General features: G+C 42.9%; 1 protein-coding gene across 1 annotated transcript in view; it reads left to right on the top strand.

Moving 5' to 3' along the window:
• LOC126198878 (glutathione S-transferase 1-like) overlaps nt 1-19,874 on the top strand; it is an 89,510-nt gene extending 69,636 nt beyond the window's left edge. The window contains exons 5-6 of the mRNA XM_049935482.1: nt 7,049-7,216; nt 19,613-19,874. Of these exons, the coding sequence (XP_049791439.1) occupies nt 7,049-7,216; nt 19,613-19,771 (327 nt within the window). The 3' untranslated portion in view covers nt 19,772-19,874. The remainder of the gene's footprint in view (nt 1-7,048; nt 7,217-19,612) is intronic.
• The last annotated feature ends 326 nt before the right edge of the window (nt 19,875-20,200 follow it).

The following is a 20,200-nucleotide window of genomic DNA, read 5'->3' as shown; positions in this document are numbered from 1 at the left end:
AATGGGAACAAGAGGTGACCGAGACGTGTAACCGATGGCACCCCATACCATCACGCCAGGTGATACGCAAGTATGGCGATGACGAATACACGCTTCCAATGTGCGTTCACAGCGATGTCGCCAAACACGGATGCGACCATCATGATGCTGTAAACAGAACCTGGATTCATCCGAAAAAATGACGTTTTCCCATTCATGCACCCAGGTTCGTCGTTGAGTACACCATTGCAGGCGCTCCTGTCTGTGATGCAGCATCAAGGGTAACCGCAGCCATGGTCTCCGAGCTGATAGTCCATGCTGCTGCAAACGTCGTCGAACTGTTTGTGCAGATGGTTGTTGTCTTGCAGACGTCCCCATCTGCTGACTCAGGGATCGAGACGTGGCTGCACGATCCGTTACAGCCATGCCTGTCATCTCGACTGCTAGTGATACGACGCTGTTGGGATCCAGCACGGCGTTCCGTATTACCCTCCTGAACCCACCGATTCCATATTCTGCTAACAGTCATTGGATCACGATCAACGCGAGCAGCAATGTCTCGATTCGATAAACCGCAATCGCGATAGGCTACAATCCGACCTTTATCAAAGTCGGAAACGTGATGGTACGCATTTCTCCTCTTTACACGAGGCATCACAATAACGTTGCACCAGGCAACGCCGGTCAACTACTGTTTGTGTATGAGAAATCGGTTGGAAACTTTCCTCACGTCAGCACGTTGTAGGTATCGCCACCGGCGCCAACCTTGTGTGAATGCCCTGAAAAGCTAATCATTTGCATATCACAGCATAGTCTTCCTGTCGGTTAAATTTCGCGTCTGTAGCACGTCATCTTCGTGGTGTAGCAATTTTAAAGTCCAGTAGGGTATGTTTATGCCACACACACAAATGGGCTATTTCTGCACTGGTAGTTGCGCTTGTTTTAGGCTCTTTTTCAGCAGTAGCTCTGTATTTGGGGGCGGGGAAAACCAATTGTCTGCAACATAACCAGCCCTCTCGGATTGGGGAGGGGCGAAATCGTTTGTCTACGCCAACACTGTCAGGAGGGGAGGGAAAACCCAGTGAAAGTAGGTTAGGCTTATGCGAGGAACGGAGAGAGTATATTCCAGACGAGGGGGAAAGCTGGAGAGGTAGAGAAAACTCAGTGACTTTAGAATAGGGGTGGCTACTGTGCCACTATAAGTGACATAATTCAGCTCTACTGTACAGAAACTGCTAACACCTCGGTTCTCAGGGATTATCAGACTAGCTGTATGATTGGAAAGAAAAGTTTTTCTAGCAAACAGAACATCCTCAGCAGAGAGAAATCTTCAGGTGTAGAAGTAACTTCAGCCATGCCCTGGTTTCGTGTGACCCGCCACGAATTCCTCTCCTGTGCAACCTCTTCATCTCAGAGTAGTACTAGCAACTTATGTCCTCAATTATTTGCTGGATGTATTCCAATCTCTATCTCCCTCTACAGTTTTTGCCCTCTACAGCTCCCTCTAGTACCATGGAAGTCATTCCATGATATCTTAACAGATGTCCTGTAATCCTGTCCCTTCTCCTTGTCAGTGTTTTCCACATATTCCTTTCCTCTCCGATTTTGCGTAGAAACCTCCTCATTCCTTACCATATCAGTCCACCTAATTTTCAACATTCGTCTGTAACATCACCTCTTAAATGGTTCAGTTCTCTTCTGTTCCGGGTTACCCACGGTCCATGTTTCACTATCATACAATGCTGTGCTCCAGACGTACAGTCTCGGAAATTTCTTGCTCAAATTAAGGCCTATGTTTGATAATAATAGACTTATCTTGGCCGGGAATGCCCTTTTTGCTAATCTGCTTTTGATGTCCACCTTTCTCCGTCCGTCATTCATTATTTTGCAGCCTACATAGTAGAATTCCTTAACTTCATCTACTTCGTGATCATGAATCCTGATGTTAATTTTCTCCCTGTTCTCATTTTGCTACTTCTCATTACTTTCATCTTTCTTCGATTTGCTCTCAATCCATATTCTGTATTCATTCCATTCAGCAGACCATGTAATTCTTCTTCAGGTTCACTGAGGATAACAATGTCATCAGTGAATCGTATCATTGATGTCCTTTTACTCTGAAATATAATTCCACTGCTGAACCTTTCCTTTATTTACTTCGTTACTACTTCGATGTACAGATTGAACAGTAGGGGGGAAAGACTACATCCCTGTCTTACACCCTTTTTAATCCGAGCACTTCATTCTCGGTCTTCCACTCTTAGTACTCCTCGTACCTCTCGAACATGTTGTATGTTACACGTTTTTCCTAGAGCTTACCCCAGTTTTCCTCAGAATTTCGAATGTCTTGCGCCATTGATATTGTCGAACACTTTTTTCAGGTCGACAAATCCTATGAACGTGTCCTAATTTTTCTTTAGTCTTGATCTTCAATTTTCTTCTCCATTCTTCTCTATAGTTTTGTCAGCAACTTGGACGCATGAGCTGTTAAGTTGATTGTGGGATAACTCTCACACTTCTCAGCTCTTACAGTCTTCGGAATGATATATTTCCGAAAGCCAGATGATATGTCGCCAGACTCGTACGTTTTACACACCACCGTGAATAGCCGTTTTCTTGCCACTTCCCCAATGATTTTAGAAATTCTGATGGAATGTTATCTATACCTTCTGCCTTATTTGATCTTAAGTCTTCCAAAGCTTTTTTTAAATTCTGATTGTAGTACTGGATCCGCAACACTTCTAAATCGAATCCTTTTTCTTCTTCTATCACATCAAACGAATCTTCCACCTTATAGAGGCCTTCGATGTACTCTTTCCGCCTATCCGCTCTCTCCTCCGTATATAACAGTGGAATTATCGTTCCACTCTTAATGTTATCACGTTTGCTTTTAATTTCATCGAACGTCATTTTGACTTTCCTATATGCTGAGTCAGTTCTTACGACAATCATTTCTTTTTTGATTTCTTCATATTTTTCATGCAGCCACTTCGTCTTAGCTTCCCTACACTTCCTGTTTATTTCATTCCTCAGTGACTTGCATTTCTGTGTTCCTGAATTTCACTAAACATTAGTGGATTTTCTTCTTTCATCGATCAAACTGAAGTATTTCTTGCGCTACCCATGGTTTCTTCGCAGTTAGCATCTTTCTGCCTATGTTTTTCTTTCCAACTTTTGAGACTGCTCTTTCTAGAGATGCCCATTCCTCTTCAGATATACTGTCTACTGAGATATTCCTTATTGCTGTGTGTATAGCCTTAGATAACTTCAAGCGTATCTCGTCGTTCCTTGTTTCTTTGCGTATTGATTTTTGCTGACTAATCTCTTGAACTTCAGCCTATTCTTCAGCACTACTACATTGTGGTCTGACTCTACATCTGCTGCTGGGTAAGCCCTACAATCCGTTATCTGATTTCGGAATCTCTGTTTGACCATGATGCAATCCGACTGAAATCTTGCCGTATCTCCTGGCCTTTCCCAAGTATATCTGCTCTTCCTGTGATTCCTGAACAGCAGCCACTTCGGTTGCACATTGTTTTGTCAGTTGCCCATGGTTTCGACTGCATTAGGGCAATCTTTATCAGAATAAAATATGATGACATGGACTAAAATAATATACACTTAATAGGATTACATCCATAAATTACGTACAAACAGAATTTACTTACATGTAATCACATCATGGTTTAAGAACTAAAACATAAAAGTATAATACAATTGTCAACCAGATTAAATACTGCATGGAATGCATGCCGCCCTTGGCCCTAAGCGACCTTGCGGTTGTCACTGTATTCCATGCAGTATTTAATCTGGTTGACAATTGTGTTATACTTTTACGTTTTAGTTTTTATTCTTATGACATTTCTGTTTGACGAGAGCACTTTTGCTCAGACGTTTTAAACCATGGTGTGATTACATGAAGGGCTTATTTCAATAGTGGTACAAGTCCATTTTTGTTCATTCTGACATTCAGAGTCCTAAAGTTAAATGATCGCTGAAAAATCTGAAGTTGAGATACCAGAAATACTCAAGTATATATACTTGAGTACGTCAGCTGCAGATTTTTCAGCGCTCATTTAACTTTAGGACTCTGCATCTCAGAATGAACAAAAATGGACTTGCACCACTATTGAAATAAGCCCTTCACATGTCAGTACATTCTGTTTTTACGTAATTTATGGATGTAATCCCATTAAGTGTGTAGTATTTCAAGCCATGTCATCATATTTTTAGGTATTCCATGTAACTTTTCATTCTGATGAAGATTGCCCCAGTGCACTCGAAACCACGGGCAACTGACAAAAAATTTTGCAACCGAAGTGGCTGTATATACGTTCTGTATTTTAATAGTGTACGGTTGCTGGATCATAGCCAATAAAATGTTTACAGTTTCAAAATTTTTGAACAGAGTATTCGCTATTACTAGCTGAAATGTATTACCGAACTCAATTAGTCTTTCTTATCTCTCATTCCTAGTACCAAGCGAATATTCTCCCGTGACCTTTTCTTCTACTCCTTCCCCTACAATCGCATTCCAGTTTTCCATGACTACTGATTTTCATCTCCTTTACGTACTGCATTATCCGTTCAACATCCTCATATACTTTCTCTGTCTCTTCAGCTTGCAACGTCGGCAAGTATACCTCAACTATCGTTGTCGGTGTTGATTAGCCGTCAGTTCTGATGAGAGCAACCATATCAGTGAAGTGATCACAGTAACCCACTCTCTGCCCTGCCTTCCTATTCATAACGAATCCTACTCCCTTTATACCATTTGACCCCCACTATACCGAGCGAGGTGGCGCAGTGGTTATCACACTGGACTTTTTCCCGAGTTAGGATTTCCGTAATTTCACTAAGTCGCTTCAGGCAACTGCCGGAATGGTTCTTTTGAGAGGGTACGCCCGACTTCCTTCCCCGTCCTTCCCTAATCCGATGGGACCGATGACCTCACTGTTTGCTCCCCTCTATATCTACCAAGATTAAGCCTTTGCATTTCCCTTTTCAGATTTTCTAGCTTCCCTAGCATGTTCAAACTTCTGACATTCCACGCCCCGACTCGTAGAACGTTATCCTTTCGTTGGTTATTCAGTCTTTTTATCATGGTCACCCCCCACATTCCTTGGCAGTCCTCTCTCAGAGACCCGTGTGGGCGACTATTCCGGAATCTTTTGCCAATGGAGAGATCATTATGACACTTTTTCAGTTACAGGCCACACGTCCTGCGGATACACATCATGTGTCTTTAAGGCAGTGATTTCCATTGCTTTCTGCATCCTCAGGTCGTTGATCATTGCTGATCCTTCTGCCTTTAGCGGCACTTTCCCATCCCAAGGACAGAGAGTGCCCTGAACCTGAGTCCGCTCCTCCACTCTCTTTCAAATGGTTCAAATGGCTCTGAGCACTATGGGACTTAACTACTGAGGTCATCAGTCCCCTAGAACTTAGAACTACTTAAACCTAACTAAACTAAGGACATCACACACATCCATGCCCGAGGCAGGATTCGAACCTGCGACCGTAGCAGTCACGCGGTTCCAAACTGACGCGCTTAGAACCGCACGGTCCACTCTCTTTGACGAGGCCATTGGCAGAATGAGGGTGACATCCTATAAGGAAGTCTTCGGAGCCAATGCTGATTATTACTGAAAATATAAACTGGTGTGGGACTCAAACCTGGAACCGAGGACGTTTTGATTATGAATCAAAGACGCTACTCGCAGATCACACTGAGATATAGTACTGAAATTGTCCAGAAGATTGACTCTTGGTGCAGGGGTTTGATGTGAATACTCTAACAAATATAATATACTGCGCATAAATAGGCAGAAAGACTCATTACTATATGAATACCTACACGATTACAGAACAATTACTGGAAGGAGTCACATCCATAAAATATCTAGAAGTATGTGTATGGAACTATTTAAAGTGGAACGGTCGCATAAAAATAATCGCAGGTAACATAGATTCATTGGCAGAATTCTCAGGAAATGTAGTCCACTGGCAATGTAGGTAGCTTACAAAACCCTCGCTCGACCAACACTCAAAAAGGCCCGATAGAGGAAATTGAGAAGATCTGAAGAAGAGCAGCACATTTCGTTCTAGGTTCATTTAGTAAGTTCGAAAGCATCATGGAGATGTTCAACCAACTTGAGCGGCAGACGCTGCGAGAGACACGTTTTGGACTACTGAGTGATTTACTGTTAAAGTTCTGGGATTGTAAATTTCTACAAGAGTCAACCAATATATGCTGCCTCCTACGTATATCTTGCAAAACGACCATGAATGTAAAATTAGAGGGATTGGAAGTCACATGGAGAGTTACTAGCACTCATTCTTCCCATAAACTTTTTGTGGCTGGAGCAGGAAAAGTGAGAAGTGGCAGTAGTGTTCGAAGTAACCTGTGCCAAATACTATAAAGTAGCTTGCGGAGTGTAGATGTAGATGTAGTTGAACTTGTATCATTCATAAACAGAACAGTACTAGAGTTACCAGCTGCATCTAAGGTAGACAATTTGTGTATGTCTGGAAAAGAAGCAGCCCTAGTAGAGAACCCTGAGGAACACTTCACATTTCGTCACTCCAGTCAGATGCTACCTCATTTCTAGTTACTTGAGAATCTAAGGGTACGTTATATTTTCTACTACCTAGATAAGACTGAAGAGTACCTTACTTAATAATGTTCAGATTTATTTAGCCACGTACTACAATTTACGTAGTCGAGTGCCCTTCTTTGCGTGATAGATAATACGCTAATGGCCACAGTTTTTTTAATCAATACCTTCCACTATTTCAGGTAAGAAGGAGTATGTGATAAGCCAAAGACCAGTAACCAGACATGAATCACGATGTTTGTGCTTACACGGACTGTTTAATTACCTGTGTGAAAAATGTAGAGATATAGATGTAAAATGAAGAAACAGGAACTTAAGTTTCCTATTTTATGATTTTTTTATTAAGTTATATATTTTCGTCGATAGTCTCCAGTCATTTTAAGTATCCATCACTCTGAATTCCAGATTAAAGTAGCAGACGTTATCTTACTGACGCTCTTACATAATTGCAGTTTCCTGTTTTCTTCCTGGGGAAAAGAAATGTGGATGCGGACGCTAGAGACGCCATATATGATGCTCTTGGAAATCTGGAGAAGTACCTGGAGCCAACTGGATGGGTAGCTGGAGACCACGCGACTGTGGCAGACATCTCCTGTGGGGTTACAGCCGGCACTCTGCAGGTAAGCTCCTCTCAGGGACGTCTCATTAGCTTTATCCTCACATTGTCTTCTGCACAGAAGTGGAAATACGAGGTGGTAGCCGAAAGTTCCCGAATATATTAGTTAAAATTATTACGTCTTCTTTAGATCTTACTCAGCACCTTCCCGTTCAAAACAGTTACCTTGGGAGGGAATCACCGATCACATCGTTTCTGTTATTCTGGAAATACACCCTGGAAGTCTGTCTTTGTTATGGTGTTAAGTACCCTTTGCAGTTCACTTGAATTTCCTCCTCAGTATCAAATCATTGTCTCTTCAATTGAACTTTCATCTTGGGGAAGTATAAAAAGTCATACGAAACTAAGTCTGGTGAGTAAGGCGGACAGGGAACAACTGGTATCTTGTTTTTATTGAAAAATTCCTAAATAATATGGAATGAATTCGGTCGTGCTTTGTCTTGGTGGCGAACCCCCAATCGTTCGTACGCCACTTCTGTGGATGTTTTCTCCTTATATTCTCCTACAAACGCCTTAGAACATCGCGGTGGAACACTTTACGGAAAGCCCGTGGTACAGGAACGAATTATTTATGAAGATGCTCATCGATATAACATATCATCAAGGCATTAGCGTTACTCTTCACTACTCTACCTTTTTTTGTCGAGGTAACGTAGGAATCTCCCATAGCGACGATTGTTGCTTTCTTGTGGGGTCACAGCCATAAACACAACGTGCATCATCAGTGATAACGTTGGGAAGGAAGTACAGATAGTCTTGAAGGAACTGTTTAAGTTCTCTACAGAGCTCCAAGTGATGTTGCTGCTGATCATTATGCCGTCGTGGCACAAGCTTCGCAGTAATCCCTCTCATGTTCATTTCTTCAAACAGAATACGTTCTATTGCTCGTAAATGTGATGCAATTACAATATGTATTAACTTGCACTTGTGTGCGGCATTTGTATATTAAATAAAAGGAGCCATATTATCCTAAACTGCACTTGATTGTGGCATTTGCAGATTATATAGGGCGCCTAAAAAAAAAAAAAAAAGGCACAACGCTTGGTATGTTTTGCGCGAAGGTAAACTGATGGGCTTCTGAGCGGGGACCCTTTTTGGAAACGACTGGCTTTGGCGCTGGAAAGCGTTGGAATCTCAGAACGAAAGATTGTGACGGTCTGTTCCGATTCGTTTTGGTGTCAGAACAGTGAAGGTATGCAACCATTCAGCCATCTGTTTACTGCGTATGGACGATCTGAGCCTAATAACATTCCTGCGCCTGCACTACATTGCTCTGCACAGCCCTTGCGCGCATCCTATTGCAGACCTTATCTGGTCTAGTAGTAGTAGTAGTTGTATTCATCCCTAGATCTCTTTTTACAACAATATAGGACATGTCAAAGTATTTACAAGTTTAGACCATTTTAAAATAAGCTAATTCGTATACACATATATTTACAGACTTCTAGTTAGATACAATCATTAGATTTACCCCTGGTGAACAATACGTTTTTTTACAAATAACTTATTAAATAATGTAATGCCACACTGTTCACTCGGATCTCACTACCAGTCACTGCACACACTATACACACATTTTTTCGTAACACTACACACACACACACACACAAACAAACACAAACACAAACACACTGGTGTTCTCTGGGCCATTTTCTGTACCGCAATTTCCCATTTGCTATTCTGAAAAACCGAGTCAGCATCCCTCTATAGTGAATGAGATGTTGAGCTAAGAGAGGGCAAGAGGTGTTAGTATTGTGCTATGCATAGCTTGGGGGTAAGTTTTTCTAGAAAAGGAAAAAAGAAGGAAAAAAGCATAGTGTGGAGGTGTTACGTGGAATGCTGGATGTTTTATAATCATTATTATTATTTATTTGTACAACATTTATTTTACCACACCCCTACTTTGTTTTATCTAAGTAATCCTTCAGTGTATAAAATGTATTGCGTAACAGGTACTTTTTAGCTCCCTTTTATTGTAAGTGTATTTTTGCAATTTCTTTAATCTCTTTTGGTAATTTATTGTACAGTTTTATTCCTTGGTAGAAAATGCTGTTCTGAGTTTTATGTTTATTTTTTTCTTGGTAAACGTAAGTTGAGTCTAGCTCTTGTGCCATGGTCATGGACAGAGTTGTTTGTACAGTAATTACCAATGTTATTTTTGACGTGTATAACTGACTAGTAAATGTATTCACAAAAAAAAAAAATGTTCAAATGTGTGCGAAATCTTATGGGACTTAACTGCTAAGGTCATCAGTCCCTAAGCTTACACACTACTTAACCTAAATTATCCTAAGGACAAACACACACACCCATGCCCGAGGGAAGACTCGAACCTCCGCCGGAACCAAATGTATTCACACAGTGTAATTAAAATCCCCAGTGTTTTGAACAGACCTTTACAATGAGCTCGACTACTATTTTTGGTTATTATTCTTATGACTCTTTTCCGGAGTTTGAAAATTATGTTCATATTTTGTGCATTTGTTCCCCAAAAAAGAATGCCATAGCTAAGAATTGAGTGTACATATGGATAGTATGTAACTAAAAGACACTGCATGTTACACACTGGTGACAGGATTCTAAGGGCATAACATGCTGATGACATTCTGCTTGCAAGTACCTTTGTGTCTTCACACCATTCAATTGAGAATCAATATTGATTCCTAGAAATTTTGCATTTGCTACACATTCTGTAGAGGTGCCATCTACAATTAATTTAACATTGTCATTTTCCTTCTTCAAACTGAAATTCATGGCATTAGTTTTCTTTATGTTCAGTGTCACTTTTTCGCTTATTGACCAGTTGTAAACTTCCTCCCTGCCAGTGCAATAACGTTATTTACAGCAGTACGACATGTACCAATACACAGTTGCGGAAGTGTTTACGGTGGTGCTTGGATACTGCAAAGTGGATTGCAATGGAAGAGCTGCTGCCAGATTGTATGTGGAAAATTTTCGAAATGAATGTATCCCACGTCATTCTACATTCGTAGCCATTGAGAGACTCCTCAGAGAACCCGGAAAGGTGCACATAGGTGTGTCCATTGTACAGTAAAATAGCAGCACTTTGTGCTTAGCACTTGCGACTACTATTCCCAGTCTACTGTGTGTGCTCTGGTAGGTCCCGAAGTATGATGTGGCTCGAACACTACAGTTGGAGGAGGACGTCCTGACAATATTCGAAGACCCAGCCACCAGCTCTTGGCAGGTGGCACAGGTGCTGCGTAAAGGTGCCGTGTGGCGTGTCGTCCATGAACACTGGTTCCATCCATACCATATGCAGAAAGTCTAGGCATTACAGGAGAGGGACTGCTCATGACGGTACAATCTGCACAGTAGTATTTATAGCAAATGCGTACTCCAGCCGCAATTCCGAGCTTGATGTTATTCACGGATGAATGCACGTTTACTAGAGATGGCATACTAAACTTGCATAACATGTATGTTTGGGCAAACGAAAATCAGAGTGTACAGGTGATGCGCTGGGGTAACTGGTGACCATATCATTGGGCTGTATTTACTGCCAAATTTTCCCCTACCACTTGCGCTCGTCCTGTCGCCTCTCCCCCAACCTCACCTACCTTGGACTCATCATTGACTGACACCTCACCTATACCCCTCATCTCTGCTCTATCCAGTCCAAAGGCCACAACTGCCTCTGTTCAAAAATGGTTCAAATGGCTCTGAGCACTATGGGACTGAACATCTATGGACATCAGTCCCCTAGAACTTAGAACTACTTAAACCTAACTAACCTAAGGACAGCACACAACACCCAGCCATCACGAGGCAGAGAATATCCCTGACCCCACTGGGAATCGAACCCGGGAACCCGGGCGTGGGAAGCGAGTACACTACCACACGACCACGAGATGCGGAACTGCCTCTGTCTCTTTAAACTCCTCTCTCGTCGGACATGTGGGTTGAACCCCTCTATCGTCCTCCACACCTACAAATCCTTAATCTGTCCCATCCTCTGTTATGCCAGTCCAACCTGGATAACTAACCCTCCCCCCCCCCCCCTCCAAATTCTATAAGTCCCTCCGAGTCCTAGAGTGCCATGCACTCTGCCTTGCCTTCTGTATATGCCTCCCATCCCCCAAGCGGATCCTCTGTGACCTGATTCCTTTCCCTCATCTGCTCCTATTCCTTGAACATGTCCACGTCCTCTACACCTCCCACTGTCTTGATTCCCCTCTTCACCTGGTTGCTCCTCTCCTCTCCAGCCCCCACCTGCTGGCACTTTCACCTTTGTGTCCCCCCTAACCTCCGCCTCTACACCCTTCATCTCCTTTCCTGAGGTGGCGTCCATCAACTCCCCCTCCTGGATGATGGCCTCTCTCCCTCCATTTATCCCTCTTATCAACTATGATCCTCACCTCCCCCTCGCTCCCCCTCCTGGGCTCCCTCTCCCCCCTTCCATCCTGTTTTTTTTCCATATACCCTCTCCCTGACTCCATTCTCTCCCCTGAGTCCTTATTATTTCTCCTCCATTGTCTTCCCCACTCCTTTCTCAAGTCCGCCCCACACCCCCTTCTTTCTGTGCCCTCTCTCTCCATCGGCTTATCCCCATTTTTTGCTTTTCCTCTCCTCTCCGCCTTCCCCCCCCTCCCCTCATCTGTCCGGGTCCTTCCCCCCCCCCCCCCCTCATACCCATATGCCTTCATACTCTATAGTACAGTGTTTTTCGGTGAATGTTCAGTGTTGTGCGTCCCGTTTTTAAAGTGTTGCGAACAGAAACCAGACTGTCCTTGTGTTTTTTAATTGTACCTGTCTATTTCGTACGTGTTCTTAATCAGCATCACTGACCCCTTTGTTTTTTATGTTTTCTTCACAACGTTTTCACCATGTACCAGTTTAAAACAGTCACCATTTTATCACTTCTTTTATTGTTATATCTCCTCATTATGTTTTTTAACTTTATCTGTAGGCTGCAGAGCGGCATATTACGCTGCTGCCAGCCCCCAATAAAGGACCAAAAAAAAAACTTTCAGACAGACTAACAGGACTGATCTACTTCACATTTATTAGAGATGTTTTGCCTATCCTATTGGATATAGTGCCACTATATGTTCTAATGGACATGTGGCTGCAACGCAACGAAGCTCCAGCGCACTTTGATATCAATCACCTGAGCGTCCAATATCCAAATCGGATTGGTAGGTGTGGACCAGTTCCATGGAAAGCACGGCCGTCAAATGTTACACCTCTCGATTATTTTCTAAGGGATAATATGAAGAGTATGGTGTATTCCACACCTGTAACGTCAGCGAAGGACCTTATTGGTCGAATCCACTGACAGTCACAGGTGTTGAGTCATGCGCATGAGGCTCAGCAACGCCAATGTAGGCTGTGCATTGACGTAAGAGGTACGCAGTTCGAAGTCCGTTTGTAACGCAGACGGCGCGATGTGCTACTCACTTTCAGTTCATTGATGTAATATCGAACGCACACTCATCTCAGACTTCGACACTCTTCAGCTCCCAAGCTGTGCGTTTCCAGACGTGGGTTCCTTCACGAAAACCGATCACTGTGCCTTCGTGCACAACATACTAAGCTCTGTCCGTTTTCTGGGACATTCTACATACAACGATTAGGAGCGCTACGCACAAGGGTATAAGAGAGTTAGTCACAAATATTAATATATTTACTTTTAGAGACAGCAGTGCCTTTGTACCATAGTTATGTAAGTATAATTTACAAATTACTTTTACTCATGAAAACGGAAATAATAATTTGTACATTATAAATTAGAAGATTCTCAGCGCCGCTACCAGGGTGTTTAAACCGTGGTTGCTCTGAGGCATATGGAACTCGCAGGCAGACTTAGGTGAGAGCTATAGTGCATTTTACCGAGTTGTGATCAGGCTGCCATCAGCGCAATAGAAGAAGTGCTGCAGACTTCTGGCAGCGTCTCGTTGGTAGCATTGAGCCGTGGGACAATGTTTGTTGACGGCGGCCGGAGCTGGATGTCACACACTGCTGTCACTCAGGTCCCCCTTTTCCGTCGGAACAACCAGTGTCTCCTTTCCCGGCTCACCCACAAGTCTCCAACGAAGGCGCTCTCTATGTATTTTCCAAAGATATGCCGCAGGATACGGCCACACGCTCGACTAGGTAGCTTCTGTTCCTCTTCTGACCAACCAAATTATTGTTCACCATCTGTTTTAAACATCTTGTACCACAATTCACCTTCTGGACGACCACACACAGACTTTATTAATGGTGGAATTTGTTCACTGCGCAAACTGTATGTTGCCAGTTAAGAACATGCTGATGGACACTGCCTCTTGCGCATATGATAAACTACTGCGTACAAAATGCTGTGTCATATCCTGTTCCTTGTTTTCCGTCAAGAGTTCACCTACACACAAAATATTAAGTGAAATCTGCTCCTACGTCTACCCAGACTAACTAATCTGTACCTTTCGGTATTTTGTCTGGTGAATTGATTCTAAGGGGTCGTGGACGCAGTTTAAGTGGCTTCCCTGATGTCTGCGACGCGCCTTAAGGCGTTTAGGTTTTTCTGGAGTAAAACGCAAACTGAACAACGACCCATCCATCTCGACTATGTGTTGTTCCAGATCGATTTTCACGTGATGTTTAAACAGAAAATCCTGGCCAAATATGACATCGTAGCTGTTGCTAAGTCGAGGAAGGACTTCCAAGCAAAACCAGAATTTTTCACGTCTCAGGCAGAAGTTCATAAATGTCGAACCAAGCGAATGAGTACTATCTCACCTACATCACTTACCCTGCAATACGATAAGGTGTGTTCAAATTCCTTACACCACGTACTACCTGACATGCTATGGATACTTTCATACCTATATCTAGTAGAAATTTACGCATCCTTCCTCCTACATAGCTGATCAAACAATAATCTGCCACTGATTATGTACACATGTCTCTAGTGCTCCCATGTACTGAGAACGCTGCCCATGGCCAAGCTGCTCTTGTTCTGGTTTAACGCCAGGGAGCAAGCTCTAATCCCAGATCTACTTCCCCGTGCCTATGAAAACCTGTGCTGACATTCCCGAGTGTCCAATTCTTTTACGACTCCCACACTAAGATTTCCAATAATTTCGCAGAATGTGACTAGCTGACCACTTTCCTAGTGCTGGTAATTACATCAGCTTGTGATGAAGCCATTTCAGTCACCACAGTTCCGTTTAAAGCCTTTGAAAATCCTGTCTGCACTTTACAAGAAATTTCAGCAGGCAAACCCGTAAGAATGTATATACTGCCCACTGGTCTGCGTCTTGAAGCATGGCCTTATTGTCGTTGTCATTATCCATCAACTCATAAGTGTTAATATTCAGCACCCTAATTTGGTCAACGAAACTCCCACGACCTCTCGTTCCCTTAATTATACATGGCCCAGTCCCATTAATGCGATCACCACATATGTTCGACGTCAACGCTCAATAATCACTCACCGAGCGAGGTGGCGCAGTGGTTAGCACACTGGACTCGCATTCGGGAGGACGACGTTTCAATCCCGCGTCCGGCCATCCTGATTTAGGTTTTCCGTGATTTCCCTAAATCGCTTCAGGCAAATGCCGGCATGGTTCCTTTGAAAGGGCACGGCCGACTTCCTTCCCATCCTTCCCTAATCTGATGTGACCGATGACCTCGCAGTTTGGTCTCCTCCCCTCAAATCAACCAACCAATAACCACTCACAGACGACAGGTGATAACACTAGCAATGGAGGTTATATGAAGCATGTCGGAGGGACCTGGAAAACAGTGCAGTCGTTGCGGGAACGGAGCGATGTATCTGACATCCAAAAAGGGCAAATCATTAGCTTTCGGGCCAAAGGTGAAGGCATTTCCGAAACGGCTGAGTTTGTGAACTGTTCGCCGACCGCCGTGGTTAAGTTGTAAGTTGCCAGGACATGAGCACTTACACGTTAGCTTACCAACATTAGTATTAATAATAAAGGGACTGGCAAGGGCATCAGCTCATTGCTCTATTGAATTATGATAAATTTGAGGCACTCTCGAACAGTATTCCCTGCATGTCAGCATGATTGAGCCACTAACTTAAAGCGTTGGTGAAAAGTCTCGGGAGTTGAGAAATGTGGAACATAAAGCCTGCAGATGGCCGTAGTTCGCCGGGCCGCCGTGGGCGGCAGGTAGCGGTCACCGCAAACGCGGGACAATACGGCGCTTTTGGGAGTAGCCCGGCATCCGGAGCCACCTGTGCTGGGCAGCACGTGGCGAAGACGGGAATTTCTTTTGCCTAGGGGCAATATGAACTACTCGATCATTGGGTAGATCTCAGAAATGTCGTCGGAGGAATTTCGGCGATGACAGAACGTTCGACATTGGCCAAAACTCAGTATTCTTCCGCCGCGTTTTCGTACACGTGGGAGACGAGATAATTGTAGAGAGAGAGGACTTCGCCTTCAGCCATCGAGAGGTACGGACTTGCAGACGGCGTCTTGGCTATGTCTTCGAAGGGAGATATATGGTCTGTATCGCAGCATTGTACCAACGCGTGTTCCGTGCAGAGTTCTGCGGTTAGAGCTCTTTGTGTGCTCAGAAGCGAGATTTTCACCAACGGTTAATCACTTCCATCAACTTACCTAATATTCCTGATCTAGTAGTTATCCTTGCGAGGTGCCGAGTATTTATCAACGCAGCTGCCAGTAAAACGGGCGCGTAATTGCAAATTGTTAATGTGCCATTCTCAGGAGTGTGTGGATGGACAAAGAAATTCACTTTTTTTTGTAAATTGTGTCAGTTGTGGGGGATATCAAATTAAAATGCCAGTATTATAATCGAATTATCGACTTCATTGTAGCTAGCATTTACGCTGTCCCAGTAAGCTTTACATGTACTCTACTCACTGCACAGCTTGTCCAGACGGGAAGGAAAAAAGGTTTGCGTTCTTCTATGTCAGCGACGGACAAATAAGTTTATGGAGTGTACCGTGCATGATAAAATAGCGCTAACCAAAGCTGGCGCCAAGCCAACTGTGGTACACCACGGGCCATAGACGCCTGGCGTGAACGACCTCTGCGGAGAAGCATACGAGCGAATAGACGTGCAACTGTTGAGCTACAAGCTCCAGGTAAACTAAGGGGCTACCAACAATGTCTGCCCAGTGACAGCGAGCGTTGTTGCGTGAGGGCCTCCTCAGCAGACACCTGCTTCACGCACCCATGCTGACTGCTGTTCATTGGCTGGAGTTCTCTGCCCGATACCGCAACTGAGTGGCGACAGGCAGATTTTTCAAATGAATCACGTTTCATGATCCATCAGGCAGATGGTCACTGGCATGTACGGCGTGAAAGTGAATACCTTCCAACTATAGTCGGAAGGGCCCACGACAGAGGGAATTCCTTGGGTGATCTTGTCATTCTGGATCAACACAAGTATGTATATAACCTTGGGAACCATGTCGACCCCTGCAAGCAAGTTATTCTTCCTCGGTGCGATGGCATTTATCAGCAGGACAACGCAACATGTCACATAGATAGTAAAATATGTGCGTGATTGTAAGAGCACCAGGATGAGTTTACTGGACTCCTCTGACCACCAAACTCCCCGTATTTAAAACCAATCGTGAATCTATGGAATCAGTTCGATCGGGCTGTTAGCACTCTGGAATCTCAACCGAGAAACCTAGCGCAGCTGACCACGGCGTTGGAGTCGGCATGGCTCCACATCACGGTCGGTATTTTCCCGAACTTCACTGACTCTCTTCCTGCACATCTCGCAGTGGTTTGCACTGCGAAAGGTGGTTATTCAGGCTTTGGGACAGGTGGTCACATTAATGTGACTGGACAGAATTGAATTGAGCTACTAACGAAAATACGTACGCGTGTTTTTCCTCCTTCGTGAGCAAGACCCTGGAAGAAGTCCAGAGTGAACTTATTTATCGTGAAAGAATACGCATTAGACTCAAAACACCATTTTATACCAAGAAAAAGAAATTCTACAATAAATTACCGAAGGAGCTTAGAAGAAATTACTGAAACAAATTTCTTTAAAAACGCAGTTAAATAGTATTTATCAACGCAAGTGTTCTGTACACTGAAGGATTATTTACATAACACAGAATAGAGGGTTAGTAAAATAATGTAATACAAATAATAATAACTATAATAAAACATCTAACATTCCACACTTCATTTTCACATTACGTTTTTTCCTTCATTTTCTCATTTTCTGGGAAAAATTATTCGCAAAGCTACGCAATGAAATACTAACACTTCTACTCTTTCTGAGCTCAACATGTCACTCGTTATAGAGAGCAGCTTACTCGGTTTTCCAGGCTAGCAGGTTATTTATTTTATTTATTTTATTTTTATCGTATGGCAATACAGACACATAAGAAAGAAACAGACAAATCACTAATATAACAAACGTTAATAATTGCAAACAAACATTACTAATATAACAAAGTTTAAGGATTACAGGTGGGAAGCTGTGATGCGCGAAGTGGCCCAGACATCAGCTGATAGTGTATGCACTGTTATGAACCAATGTGTGTATAGTGTGTGCAGTGATTGGGAGTAAGAAATGAACGAACGTTATCGCATTAGCCTTTTTCACTATTAAATAACTTATTTGTAAGACAGTGTTGCACACGAGGGGTGAACCGAATGAGGTAGCACTGTTTTAAACGGAGTGGGCCAGTATTCAGGAAGGTGGAGGCTCCAGTCTTCATCCGGCCATTCATGTTTGGGTTTTCCGTTACTTCCCTAAATTATGTCAGACAAATGACGGGATGGTTTCCACTATAAGGTCACGGTCGACTATTTAGTCCATCCTTATCGTACAAGACCTGTAAGTCTGTATGTGTCTGTATATATGAATTACTGTACTTCTGCTGTTCTTAAGTTGTAATACCAGAATATATTCAGCATCCTGTAGAAGATCTACCGTACTACTACTACTACTACTACTACTACTACTACTGCTTCTACTACTGCCATACCATCCCAACTCTCCTTCTTCCAGGTCCTGGAAATATCGTCCATTTTCTAAATTCTCCTAAGTCATCACATATGCCCTGGCATCCCTTGTCAATTTTAACCGTGTCATACTGCTCGTCACTCCATCCCCTCAAATTTGCAGCTGTAAATAAATTATCTACAAATGTGAAAACATACTCCCCTGAACCTTCTACAATATCACACGCAGTTCACCCATTAGTACAGCCTTTTTAGTGTCAGCCAGTTCCAATTCATACAGTATAATCAAGGATTTTTATATTTCCTCTAAATCGATCCAGTGATTCCACGCTGATTTTTTTCAGAATTAGATGCCGCATTGTCATTCTAGTGTAGGAGAAATGGTAGCGACATGTCTCTCGAGGTTAAGTTGTAGAATTTACCGTGTAGATGCATCATATATTTCCTTCTTTAACATAACATGCTGCCTCTTCTCTAATTGTTCTTGGCACCATAATGTTATCATAAAACATTTCTGTAGTTGGTATAGCTACATTTAAATTTTTCTTGCTACGGAGAGTGTGATTTTCAGTTCAATTTATATTACTTATGTTAGTAACAAATTTTCCATGTTCTCCAATAATAATCACAAACCAAAGCCCGGAATGAAATTTTCACTCTGGAGCGAAGTGAGCGCTGATACGAAACTTCGTGGCAGATTAAATCTATGTGCCGGACCTAGACTTGAACTCGGGACCGAGTTAGAGTCTCGGTCCGGCACGTAGTTTTAATCTGCGAGAAAGTTTCACAAACCACAGCGTTCGTAAGTTTGTCTTATCTTCGTCTTCCTTAAATCCAAGAGATATTAAGCACTCTAGAGGAACCATTGTTGATATCTCGAACTACAGAACAAATGTAGCTATCAAACTTTCTTATATCATCTAAAGATAAAATATTACGATACTTTCGGTCACATTATCATGACGTCACTTCCTGTTATGCCTCTTAAATTTGGAAGGCTGCTGGTTGCTGCCCATCAGGTGCCACTCCGAATTCTGCGTTGCATAATCCGGAAATCCACATATGGAACAATAAACAGAACACTTAGATACCGGCCGGCCGGAGTGGCAGAGCAGTTCTAGGCGCTGCAGTCTGGAACCGCGCGACCGCTGCGGTCGCAGGTTCGAATCCTGCCTCGGGCATGGATGTGTGTGATGTCCTTAGGTTAGTTAAGTTTAAGTAGTTCTAAGTTCTAGGGGACTGATGACCACAGATGTTAAGTCCCATAGTGCTCAGAGCCATTTGAACCATTTTGAACAAAGCCTAATATACTACAATTCTGTCTCAAATATCCCTTATGTGTCGAAACCCATCACAAAAATTAAAATTTCTCTTAGTTTATTCGTGATTACTGCACACTAGATGTATAATAGCAAGTTAAATGTTCAGCATTTAATCAGCAGAGTATTTAAAAATATTTTTCTTTTTAACAGGCGATGGGAGTGGACTTCAGTGTCTATCCGAAGATTCGGGACTGGCTGAAAAACTGTAGAAGCACTTTCAGCGGCTACGAGGAAGCGAATCAAGAGGGCGAGAAAATGTTTGGAGATGGCATCAAAAACCTTGTGGGGCCCAAGGCATACTTAAGATAGGTGTGAAAGATTGTAACACATCTGATTTTTAATAAAAGAACTTGATGAATTGCTGTGTGATATACTTTAATCTTGGAGAACAATAAAATTTAAGAAAACTTTACACTGCGCCGACTGCGATGCTGTCTGTGGATCATACGAATGAAAATGTATCTACAGGGACTCAGAGGCATAGGTAAGATACCATAGGATTCATCAGGTACACATAACTGGCGTATAAACTACCCTTTCATAACCATCCTGTAACTTATTGAAATACCTGGAGTGATTTTATGAATGACTGTCGGACGCAAGTTCTAGCTGTCGATACGCTCGACACATACATATGGGCGCTAATATCCAGATCGGATGTCGAGTGGTTGACCACATCACAAGAGTTCTACTAACAATCAACCACAACACTGGAACATGTTAGCGTAACCGAAAAGT

Source organism: Schistocerca nitens, chromosome 8 (genome assembly GCF_023898315.1).
Source record: "Schistocerca nitens isolate TAMUIC-IGC-003100 chromosome 8, iqSchNite1.1, whole genome shotgun sequence".
Lineage (NCBI taxonomy): Eukaryota > Metazoa > Arthropoda > Insecta > Orthoptera > Acrididae > Schistocerca > Schistocerca nitens.
Note: the sequence above shows the minus strand (reverse complement) of the source record. Positions and strands in the feature narration are given on the sequence as shown.